General features: G+C 35.5%; 1 protein-coding gene and 1 long non-coding RNA gene across 2 annotated transcripts; one reads left to right on the top strand and one right to left on the bottom strand.

Annotated features, from left to right (window-relative positions):
- Window positions 1-2,388: 2,388 nt before the first annotated feature.
- Window positions 2,389-8,862, bottom strand: LOC123666021 (nucleolar protein dao-5-like). Its single transcript, XM_045600233.1, has 4 exons — window positions 8,857-8,862; window positions 7,411-8,550; window positions 5,726-5,932; window positions 2,389-2,487 (listed from the first exon to the last, which is right to left on the bottom strand). Exons 1-4 carry the CDS (start codon window positions 8,860-8,862, stop codon window positions 2,389-2,391), a joined length of 1,452 nt encoding a protein of 483 aa, XP_045456189.1.
- A 1,181-nt stretch (window positions 8,863-10,043) lies between these two features.
- LOC123666291 lies at window positions 10,044-11,960 on the top strand. Its single transcript, XR_006745205.1, has 2 exons — window positions 10,044-10,169; window positions 11,674-11,960. It is a non-coding gene; the product is annotated as an uncharacterized LOC123666291 (long non-coding RNA).
- Window positions 11,961-13,385: the final 1,425 nt, after the last annotated feature.

Below are 13,385 nucleotides of genomic sequence, written 5' to 3'. Positions count from 1 at the left end.
AGGCCCGTCCAAAAGTCTATTGTCTCCGGAAGAGATGGGGGCGCAGAAGAAGCTGCGAAGACGACAGGGGAAGCAGTGTTCGGCAATTAAAACGACTCTCACTCTTCCTGGTGAAGTGGACGTCAGCGCTGTGGACCCGGGGACGCCGGGGACTGCGGATTTCCGCACACCGTGTTCTACAGACGACGAGGACGGAAGGCGTGACGCCCCCGACAGCAGCATGGCCCACAGCACGCCGCGTGAACTGCTGGCGCTAGCTAGCAGCGCTGCGAAGCATATCGGGGACATTATCAAGTCTCCGATCGCAAGGCTTAACAAAGCAGACAGCGCTAGCGTGACACAGAATCTGGCAAAAATTATGGAAGTCGTAGCGCATATGGCCATAGCCATATCGGAGGGAGAAAAAGCTATTGACATCGCGAAAGCTCGAGCAGTCGCTCTGGAGTCATGCCTGGAGGAGGAGAAGGCCAGATCAGCAAGCGCCGAATCGAAGGCTGGTCATGCTGCAGCCGCCAGTGCCGCATCAGCTAGGAGGCAGCCATCCTATGCCGAGAAGTTGAAGCAGCAATCGGGACCGGTGGTCGCGGTGTACCCCACCGATAAAGACGTAATGAAAACAGCTGAGCAAACGAAGACCATATTGAAGACCTCCGTAGCTCCCGCCGCTCTCAACATCAAAGTGGACAAAGTCAGAAGGCTTGCTGGAGCCGGGGTCCTCATTCAGACGAGAACCCGGGAGGACCTAGAGAGGCTGAAATCGGCTATCCCACCCACACTTAGGGCATCGGAGCCAAAAAAGCGACAGCCATTGGTGGCTCTCAAAAATTTGGAGGGCAAGGCGAGTGACTTCGAGGGCATCATGAAGGCTCTCCATGAGCAGAATTTTAAGGACGACCAGTCATGGACCTTTACAAAGATGATGGCTAGCTGCAAGTTGGCCTTCTTTAAAAACAGATTCGGAGGCGAGAGAACCACCGTGGTCATGGCGTGCGACCCAAAACTAAGAAGGTTGTTGCTAGACAAAGGCAAAGTTTATATAGGGTGGGAAGTCATTACTGTGGAGGATTTCACCACAGCAATCTGTTGCCGACGGTGCCAGCTCTACGGCCATGGCGAGGTATCCTGTAAGGCGGAAGCCCCGACGTGTGGCAAATGCGGCGAGGCGGGACACAAGGTAGAAGAGTGCAAAGCCCAAACGTCGAAGTGCGCCACATGTGTCAAGTTCGGCCACACCAAGGAGGCCACCAGTCACAAGACAGCAAGTGCAGAATGTCCAGCCCGTCGACACGCAGAAAGGAGAATGGTAGAGCGCACTGAATACTGATGGCGCAACCACACATCACCGTCGGACAGATAAACCTGGCGGGAGCTAGAACGGCCACCACTGAGTTGCCCCTAGTCGCCGAGGAAATGGGGCTGGACGTCGTTCTGATCCAAGAGCATTACCCTAGCTCCAACATCATACATTGTGATAACAACGCAAAGGCGGGGGTATACCTGCGAAGAAAGGATGTCGCATGCGCGGTACTCAGCCACCTATCCAATAGGCACTGTATGGTGTATACATAAGAAGAGTAGGTTTATGTACACTAGTTAAACAAATTTAAAAAAAAATTTTGGCAATCGACGGGTGTGAAACAAAATGTAACAAGAGGAAACTGATATATTATTGTGCCAAGTACCAAATGCCTTATTAATTTTCAGTAACACAAACAAAAATGAAGACTTACCACTCCACAATGAATAATACTAACTATAATAAATGTATATATATAGTAGTAGTACACATTACACACATTTCAATACACATTTTTATATCTTATTCAAATTATCAATCATTTATAAAATACTTTTTTTTAGTTTTTTTTTTTTTTTGTAACTAGTTAACAATTATTTACCATAAAACGTTTTATTTCTTACAAACAGTACATATTCAAATTATCAACCGTTAATAAAACTTTTATTTAATCAGTATTTTTTTTAAACTAGTTAACAATTATTTACCATAACACGTTTTATTTCTTACAAACAGTACGTATTCAAATTATCAATCGTTTATAAAACTTTTATTTAATCAGTAATTTTTTTAAACTAGTTAACAATTATTTACCATAACACGTTTTATTTCTTACAAACAGTACGTATTCAAATTATCAATCGTTGATAAAACTTTTATTTAATCAGTATTTTTTTTAAACTAGGTAACAATTATTTAATCAGTATTTTTTTAAAACTAGTTAACAATTATTAACCATAAAACGTTTTATTTCTTACAAACAGTACGTAGTGTATGTGGTTTAATTTAATCATTTTCGCTTGTACACAATCTGTATAATATACAAATAACATATAAAACAAACATAAGAGTCATACATTGATCTATAAGTGCTATGTTTCACATGTGTATTCTTCACAATGGTCTGGGAAGCTGATAGCTCTGCATTGCGGACATATTTTCTTAAAACGCAGTGATTGTAACCAGCATACCTGAAAAAATTATTTGAAATTTAATATAATTTTTTTTAAGTTTCTATTTGATGTTTACGCTTCATTATTCTTTTTCTTTTCATCGTCACATACTTAAAAGCCTACTGTAAAATAAAAATATATTTATTTATATATGTCGGCATTAGCGCTGTCGTACGCAATTAGAAAGGAATTATTAAACAACAGATGCAACGATCGCGCCACCTAGCACATCGTTCGATAGTCATCTACCCTCATTTATTATATTACTCGAGTTATTCTGACGTGTACGAAACGAACGGTGCAACCGCCGCTAAGGCAGTCCTTGCTTTGGCTTGGCACGATACACTTGTTGTATCTCGCTAGTAGCTTAACCTAGAGTCGTTCAATAATTAATTTGTGCAAACGAATTAATTGTTATCTATTACGATTAATTTGGCTAGGCGAGGCGTATAACTCGAGCAGTGAAGGTGAGCGTTGATGCGCATCTCAAAGGGGATCTCCTTAAACCTACACCTAGGTCGCAAGTCCTAGGCACTGCTCTGAGTTACTCCCTCTGCCACACTATAGACTCGATCGGATCTCCGAAGAGCGTGTACGCATACACGTGTTCGGTTTACGTTACAATTTTGTTATAATCTTTTTAAGTACTACCTACATAATATTGTAAAGAGTGCGAGTATAACCTACGCCCGCGCCCTGCAAATATAGAAAAGGACCTTCCAATTAGTCGAAAGCCTACATATAAAACTAGCTGACCCCGCAAACGTTGTTTTGCCATAACACAAAATTTCAAATATTTTTCTCAATTTGATCGCAGCACCAACTGCCGGGCCAAACTGAAATTAAAATAGAATAATATTTAAAATTTAACGCTGCGAGGTAGTGCAGTCTACCGGATCCAATGTAAAACATTCCAAAATCAACAACTACTTATAAATGAAAAATTAGTTAAATAAACATTTTCCAGAGGACCAAATTGTGAATCTAAAGCATCCTCGAATCCCCTTGAACTAACACAAAAAATTTCATCAAAATCGGTCCAGCCAATCGGACAGCCCAGCGGTCGGCAGGTACTTACGGAGGAGTTCAGTGACATACACACGCACACAAGAAATATATATATATATATATATATATATATATATATATAAATATTAGTACCTGGGTGACCGAGCTTAGCTCGGTATTTATATTTATTATTTTACACTTTATTGTACACCAAACAAACAAAATAAGCAAGCAACATTAGCAATAATTTGTAGAAAAAAAATGTACAAAAGGCGGCCTTATTGCTTAAGAGCAATCTCTTCCAGGCAACCTTAGGGCAAAGGAGATGATATATTGATGGTGTAGGTGTTGTTTAATTTTATAAATAATTGTGTTTGCTCGCAAACGAAAAAAAAACCGACTTCAATTACATCGACGAGTAGTACAACGTAGATCGACGAAAAAATAGTCAAGTAACTACGCGTTATCAAAGATTACTCAAAAAGTAGTTATCAGATCTCAATAAAATTTATATGTGACCACATGACAAACATCAGCTTTCGATTAAATTAAAAATTACTAAAATCGGTACACCCAGTAAAAAGTTATTGCGGATTTTCAAGAAGTTCCCTCGATTTTTCTGGGATCCCATCATCAGATCCTGGTTTCCTTATCATGATACCAAACTAGGGATATCTCCTTTCCAACAAAAAAAAGAATCAAAATCGGTACATCCAGTAGAAAGTTATGCGGTATAATACAACGTAGGTCGATGAAAAAAGCGTCAAGTAAAAACGCATTATTAGATATAGCTCGAAAAGTAGTTGTTAGATCTCAAATAAATTTAAATGGGACCAATTGGCACACACCACCTTTCGATTAAAACAAAATTTGTCAAAATCGGTCTACCCGGTCAAAAGTTCTGATGTAACATACATAAAAAAAAATATATATATATATACAGTCGAATTGAGAACCTCCTCCTTTTTTGGAAATCGGTTAAAAAAAATACAGTCGAATTGAGAACTTCCTCCTTTTTGGGAAGTCGGTTAAAAAAGATGATTTAACATTATATCCATCTCGTTCCTCGTCACATTATCAGGGCTCTGCCATGTCGACCGCCTTTGTAGCTGTTCCTCGAAAAAGGACGTCATCATAAAAAACCCTCCTATGTAAATAAAATTGAAATTCTTTTTTTTTTCTGAAGTTGAAGCGGGCATAGCTTCATATATCCTGCACAAAATCTGAGATCGGCCGTCTGGGAATGTACCTTAACCTTACATAATTGTGTTTGCTCGCAAACGAAAAAAAACCGACTTCAATTACATCGACGAGTAATACAACGTAGATCGACGACAAAATAGTCAAGTAAGTACGCGTTATCAAAGATTACTCAAAAAGTAGTTATCAGATCTCAATAAAATTTATATGTGACCACATGACAAACATCAGCTTTCGATTAAATTAAAAATTATTAAAATCGGTACACCCAGTAAAAAGTTATAGCGGATTTTCAAGAGTTTCCCTCGATTTCTCTGGGATCCCATCATCAGATCCTGGTTTCCTTATCATGGTATCAAACTACAGATATCCCCTTTCCAACAAAAAAAGAATTATCAAAATCGGTACATCCAGTAGAAAGTTATTGCGGATTTTCGAGAGTTTCCCTCGATTTCTCTGGGATCCCATCATCAGATCCTAGTTTCGTTATCATGGTACCAAACTAGGGATATCCTCTTTCCAACAAAAATAGAATTATCAAAATCGGTACATCCAGTAGAAAGTTATGCGGTATAATACAACGTAGGTCGACGAAAAAAGCGTCAAGTAAAAACGCATTATTAGATATAACTCGAAAAGTAGTTGTTAGATCGCAAATAAATTTAAATGGGACCAATTGACACACAAAACCTTTCGATTAAAACAAAATTTGTCGAAATCGGTCCACACGGGCAAAAGTTCTGATGTAACATACATAAAAAAAAAAAAAAAAATACAGTCGAATTGAGAACCTCCTCCTTTTTTGGAAGTCGGTTAAAAATATCACAACTAAAGAACACTGCTCTCAAGTAGCGTTGTGTTCCTGTGGTGAGGAAGGCGAGAGCTCCTCGGAAGAGTCGACGGTAAGGTCGGAAATGCGCTTGACGCCCCTGGTGTTGCAGGCGTCAGCGGTAACCGCTTGCGATCGTGCCAAAAACAAAAAGCGCGTAAAGCGTGCGTAAAGAAGTTTTACTTCAAAAAGACTTACATTTATAAATTGTTTAATTACCGCAACATCAATACTGCTTTCCTCAGAACTGGTGTCCGTTATATCCTCGTCCGTTTCAGGGTCAGCTCGCATCAGACACCATAACAGATGCCTATGAAGTCTGGACTCTGGTAGAGAAGCCTTGCAGACAGGACACTTGCCCTGCTGCGGAGGGGGTCTCGAACGGCGTCGCGCTTGGAGTATCTTAAGACGATTTGTGTGTACCCTCTGGAAACAAGATTTATCACTTTTCATTCACCTACAACAATCTGTTCTGATGTTTTAGAGTATTTGAATGATAATTACTATTTTTGTTAATTTTGAAAAGTTGATTATATCGATTTTTATTCCCTATGCAAAAGGAAGGTTGCGTATCTGTCTGTGGCAGTTTTAGTTTCACATTGTTTACAATAATTACTACAACATACGCAAGGATAAGCCATTAAAATATTATAAGTAACATTTTATTGGTATCATCATCACTTCAGCCTATCGCAGTCCACTGCTGGACATAGGCCTCCACAAGTTATACTCTGTATATATATATATATATATATACATATATATATACAGAGTGGGGATGACAATACAACAAAAATTGATAACACAGGTAATACTAGTTTATAGGAGTATTTCAAAACCATCAAAAAAGTTCTAACGTCAAAATAAAAAAAATGATTTTTTCAAACAAACTAAATAAGAAAAATATAATAAAATTATACTACAACATGTCTGACTATAGGTTCACTGACCTGTTATGACGCGCGGTGACACAACGAACTACTACGAACTAGGTACGTTGGTTTGTTTGATCGGTCATAGTAGGTTACTAAATTTTTAAATTCTATCTAATATAATTATCTTCTTATAATGAATTTGATATATATATATATATCAAATTCAATACAATCAGTTACAACATTTAAGCTTGGAAACGTAACTAAAGGACACATGTCATTTTCTCACGAAATTATATTGTTGATGTAAATTACATCGACGAGGAATAAAACGTAGATCGACGAAAAAATAGTCAAGTAACTGCGCGTTTTCAAAGATTACTCAAAAAGTAGTTATCAGATCGCGATAAAATTTATATGTGACCACATGATAAACATCAGCTTTTGATTAAATTAAAAATTATTAAAATCGGAACACCCAGTAAAAAGTTATTGCGGATTTTTAAGAGTTTCCCTCGATTTCTCTGGGATCCCATCATCAGATCCTGGTTTCCTTATCGTGGTACTAAACTAGGGATACCTTCTTTCCAACAAAAAAAGAATTATCAAAATCAGTACACCCAGTAAAAAGTTATTGCGGATTTTCGAGAGTTTCCCTCGATTTCTCTAGGATTCTATCATCAGATCCTAGTTTCCTTATCATGTTACCAAACTAGAGATATCCCCTTTCCAACAAAAAAAGAATTATTAAAATCGGTACATCCAGTAGAAAGTTATGCGGTATAATACAACGTAGATCGACGAAAAAAGCGTCAAGTATAACTCGAAAAGTTATTGTTAGATCTCAAATAAATTTAAATGGGACCAAATGACACACAACACCTTTCGATTAAAAGAAAATTTGTCGAAATCGCTCTACCCAGTCAAAAGTTCTGAAGTAACACACATTAAAAAAAATACAGTCGAATTGAGAACTTCGTCCTTTTTTGGAAGTCGGTTAATAAAGTATGATAATAATAGAAGATGTACCTGTTTTGCTTTCCTCTTTTGTAATTTAGATGGAGGTTCATAATCACTGTCGTCACTATCATCATCTGAATCTGTAGTTTTTTGCTTAGACTCATCATCGCTAGTATCATCAGGTAACTGAGGTTGAGACGGTTGAGGTTTCTTAGGCTTTTCAACCTCACTGCTATCATAACTATCAGATGATAATTTCTTGGACACAACTATAGCTGGCACAGTTTTGATTACAGTTTTATTGGTCTTGGGTTTTCCATCCTCACTGCTGTCATCGCTATCTACAGAAGAGGATTTCTTTTCTTTTCTAGCTGGAATTTTTTCAGGTTTTTTATCCTCACTGCTGTCATCACTGTCATCAGATGAAGACTGCATTCTAAGTAAAAGTTTTCTGGCTGCTTTTGCAAGATTTTGTTGAGGTTTTTGCACAGTTTTGTTCTGTTTTGGGGCTTCATCATAACTATCTCCGTCTGATGATGACTCTTCCTTTGACACAGCAGGTTTCACTGGACGTTTTGTCTGCTTAGTTGGTCTTTTTGGCGTTGCCTTACTTTTTTCAACACTGCTGTCATTACTATCATCTGATGATAATTCAGCTTTCTTGGTTACATTATTAACAGATTTGGCAGCAACTGCTTGCGCTTTACTAGCAACTGGCTGAGGCTTATCATCTTCATCACTACTATCCTCTTCTGATGACGATTCAGGTTTTTTAGCTGGAGCAGTCTTAGCACCAATCTTTGATGGTGTGAACACGGGTTTTGAGGCTGGTTTCTGAGGAGCCTTTTTAGTAGTATTATCATTAGAATCATCACTCTCATCTGAAGACTCTTCATTTTGTACTTTAGGGGTTGCTTTAACAGATGTATTTGACTGTATCTGTACTGGTTTTTGAACTTTTTTGGGTTCTTCATCACTATAGTCACTATCCGAAGAATATTTTTGTTTCTTTACCTGAGCAAGTTTAGCAGGAGTATCCTTTGTTTGCCTATTCTTAGCTAGAGTAGATTTAGATGGATTTAATTTAGTTTTCTCATTATCACTATCATCGCTGTCATCCGAAGATGATTCTTGTTTCTTAGGAGCAGGTTTCAGAGGTTTAGAAGATTCTTTTTTGTAATTCTTGATAGTACTTGTAGTTGAATTTACCTGAAAAATAAGCTTTAATTCATTTTTTTTTTCCAAACAACTTAACTGTGCTAAAATATAATAAAAATTCAGAGGTAGTGACGAAATAAGATAATATTATCATTTTGATTCAAAATTTATTTTGCATCATTAGTAATATGGTTATAGAAACCTTACTCTCATTAAGAATAACAATAAATTCAATTACATGAGAAATTTAACTTTTATAAACAATTTGTAATTTATAACATAGTATTACTGCGAATCCAACATGAAAAAATTAAATTAAATTAAAGTCGGTAGAAATAGATACAAAAAAAACTTTACAGCCATTAGTACAGGTTTCCAAATGCATGGAAACGGATCTTCTACTTAACAATCTACTATGAAACGATCTACTACTACGAAACGATCTACTACTATGAAACTACTAAGAAGATAGCTATTATAGTTATAGATTATGATACGTAACAGTTGGTTTTTCATCTTCTGAATCTGAAGATTCCTGTTTCTTTGTTATGAATTGGGCATTTGAAGTGTTTAGTGCAGATTTTTCACTGAGATATACAAAATAAAAAAATAAATAAATAATAATATAAAAAAAAAACAAGGAATAATTGTTCATTATTTTATCACAAACGACCATTAAAAACTGACTTACAATAAATTACACAACGCTCCTCAACTTATATTGTTAAAGAAAAATACAATGGAATAATCCCAGTTCATTCGAGATGCCAGATTATATTTAATTATTATGAACTTTTGTAATAACCACATCTGTAATAGTCACATTACCTGTCTCCTTGCTTGTTTGCAACTGGTTTGTGTACTAGTAATGTGGGTAAATTGTTGTTTCTGGGTTTCTGTAACAGATAAAATGTTTTATATTTAAGAATGTTCAAATAATAACACTGAAATTGAGTTACCTGAAAAATTAATAATAGATCTATACGGTCTTTCTAACATTAGTAAAGAAACACTACACATGTGACAAAAACAAGTGCACGAGTAAATTGTTGTTTGTAAATTTATCTTATACTATTAATATTTATATTCAGGTATTATTCTTGTATATATATATATCTATATAATCTGAATCTCGGAAACGGCTCCAACGATTTTCATGAAATTTAGTATGCAGGGGATTACGGGGGAGATAAATAAACCTAGCTAGGATTCATTTTTAGAAAATGTCGTTTTATCCCTGTTTTAAGGCAATGAAAAAATGGCTACAATATTGTTAGAATAAGAAGGTAAATTTCGCATCTGTCAATAAAGTTGTAATAACTCAGGGGAAATCGGCCGATCGCGCTCGGCCGAAAAGATCATGGTTCGAATCCTCAAATTTCCAGATCGATTATAGTTTTTTTTTTCTTTTTTTTTTCTAAAAAAAATAAAATCGAAAAATATTATTCATATTTTATCAATATGTAATTCGTATTTAAATATGATTTTCAAAAAACACGATTTACTAAAAATACCGAGCTAAGCTCGGTCACCCAGGTCCTTTTGATTTAAATTTGATTGATGTGATAAGTAGTGCAACAAAAACAAAGTACAGTTTAATAGTGGACTCTGTAATTGTACAGTTTATGAGCTATTACTGAAGTTGAACAATAAATTATATAGATGAAATGGTGCAGTACTATTTATATGTAAAAAAAAAATAACACTTAGTTGTAAATTAGTAGAAAAACAAACCAGAACCTCAAATACTGCTGAACATGTAAAAAGACAAATAGAAATGCAGTTGCATACCTCTCAAATATTTATCTCCTCAGTATCATAATGTTTTGTCAGTTAGCTTTTTGCCAACATTAAAACAGCCAATGTCCTAGTATCACATAATATCATCCAAACAGATAATATAATGTAGTATGTTCTGAATTTCATAAGGACACTTTTTTTTTAAATACATACAGATACCATTCATCGAGCAGTAAGAATGTGGCTGTCTGATTATCTATTAAGTAAATCCTTTGCGCAGAAAGTATCAACAAAAAGTGTTATTATGAAATTAAGTGCAATATTGTATCATCCATCCATATCATCCGTTTGGATGATATTAGGTTACTAGGACTGGCTGTTTTAATGTTAGCAGTAAGCTGTTTCAGAATCTTTTATAGTGGATTCATATAAGGGTGTAGAATAGTCTTGTATGCAACTATTGATAATTAGGTATTAAAACATTATTATCACTATTATCACATTAATATGATAAACCCACATTCGTGCTTTATTACCCCTTAATATACAATAGTTGCATAAATAACTATTACAGCCCACACTATATCTTTGTAGAATGAATTTCATCTCTTCAGCCAATAATATCCCATATATAATTAAAAATTACTTCCCTCAAGGCTTTAAGAGCATTTTTGAATCGTCATTTTAGTAACTAAAATTATGTGTGCTTTGATCAATTGATTTTATAGATAATAGTTAGGCTACCGATTTGTATAATTAAAAAAAAAAAAAAAAATTAAAAACACTTTGCTATATTAGTAAGTAATACGCTTCAGCTTGTAATGTCCCACTACTGGGCATAGGCCTCTTTTACCATGTAATAGAAGGATCAGAGCTTAATCCACAACGCGGCTCCAATGCAGGTTGGCAGATATATTTCCTACTATGATTAATGATCGCTATCAGGTGTACATGATAACAACCAGGACCGACGGCTTAACATGCTCTCCGGGGCACTGTGGGGAGACCCACAAGGACTGCACAAACACCCGACACAGAATGAATTTATTTACTAAAAAAATAAATTCAATTCTGTCTGTTTAAGTTCCATAGAATTATAACACAGAACATTTCATATCAATGTGCCACGGACCAAAACCCTTGGGGTGTTAATTCGACACGCCTAGGCGGAATCGCAGTGCGCAGTGCACTTTCGCGATCCCGCTGGCGGTTTTCCTAAAGGCCCGTCGCGATTGGCAACTCCAGAAAGGCTGCCAAAAAGCCAGCCCTGCAAAGCCTGCCCAGCAGTCACCAACCTGCCTGCCTAGCGTGGTGACTATGGGCAAAACACATGAGCTCACGCCATTTTCGGCGCGAATTTGTGCAGGTCTAAGTCAAGCAGTAGACTGCTTTAGGCTGAAGTAAGATGTTCACAAAGTGCAACTCTATTCTCAGGACCGTGCAATATGGACGATACATCAATGCAATGCGGCAGCTTGGCCAGGTAGGTCCTGCGTCGCCGACCGCGCCTTCCGCGACGAATCGGGAGCGAGTTTGGTCTTATCAATGTGCCACAAGTATTACACAATTTCGACAAAATCTTATAAAAATTATGAAATAGCTATATACTTAACTATTTCAAAATTTAAGTTGTAATTTTTTAGAACATAATACTGACATTATTACTGCACTGTTCGTAAATAAAAGCTCTTAAATAAATTGTTTACCGATTATAATTATTATCTAATGATTTTATTTCTTAATTACTGTTAAATAAATGAAAATAATGAGTCTATTTGAGGGTACGTTGAATCGTTTAAAGCATTATATTGAATTAATAAAATAAATTTATAGTTTAAAGAACACATTTTTAAGCTGGAATATCTCGATATATAGAAAATCAGCATGTAAAATATACGACATGAGGAAGTCGCCATATTAGCTTGAGGCCTTGTACTGAGCTACTGAGGATTTATTATCCATTGCTACTATTTATTTTATCTTAAAACAGATTAATATTATTAACTTATTTTTAAAAAAGAAAAATATATCAATATTAATTTTCATAGCGCGTATTAATCCTTGTAATTTTATTTTTTAATGATAAAACCTCATTTTAGGCCCTATAAAAATACTGTATTTGAATTATTTTTATGTGAATGGCATAGATATAGTAAAAAAAAGTAGATAATGCGCGGCCTTTGTTGTTAGTGAAGCCACAAAACTCGGCTCCTTCAAGTAAATACACGCCCTCACGCACACATATGCATCAAACTACGCTCATTTTCGTTAGTATGTCACGAGGCTTCATACAGTAACTTTGCTTATAAAATGCCGTCTTGTGTGATTAAATGGTGCAAAAACAATACCAATGTAAACAAAAAATCTGAAGGAATATCGTTTCACACGTAAGTACATATAAAACTTTAAATTTATTGTTATTCCAAAATAATATTGAGGTTATTCGGAACTTATAATTTCAATGTCACGAAATGACGTACTACGGGAGTGTTGTCAGAGGTTCTTTTTTTCAAAACCCCAAAATGTGGGTAAGTAAATTGTACGCAATCAGAAAAATAATTAAGTAAAAAGTAGACATAGTTATTGTTTTTTTTTCTCGTGTTATTTTATGTTACATAAATTGAAAATAAAAAAATCAAAATATATTTATGAATTATTAACTCGTTTGTTTTATGTTTTAACTTTTTACAATTTTTGAGTAAACAAGGTACCCATATTTTACTATCAAATTTCATGGTTTTAGGTTTCCAACGAATATTTTAATAAGAGGTGAATGGGTAGCGGCTGTAAGACTGAGAAAATGACCACGATTATGCTGGCCATGCGCATAAAGTCAATTTAATACGAATAGTGATTGAAAAATATTTGAACATAAGACTACATCATATTAGTAAAATGCAAACAATGACGATGACTCTGAGTTCTAAGCGACAAAAATTTTAAAAACTTATACAACATAAAGGATTCTAGGTTTAAGAAAAATAGTTAAAAAAAAAACCGACTGCAAACTGAAAAGAGTTAAACCGAGGGGATAGGAAGTGTCCATTCATACGATTATCTTACGAATATATTTTTTTATTATTCTACCGATTTTTTGTTTTATTTTTAGTAAATTTATTTAAAACTATAAATAGGTTTTTATTTTC

Source organism: Melitaea cinxia, chromosome 25 (assembly GCF_905220565.1).
Source record: "Melitaea cinxia chromosome 25, ilMelCinx1.1, whole genome shotgun sequence".
NCBI classification, from domain to species: Eukaryota; Metazoa; Arthropoda; class Insecta; order Lepidoptera; family Nymphalidae; genus Melitaea; species Melitaea cinxia.
This window is presented reverse-complemented; position numbering and strand designations above follow the sequence as displayed.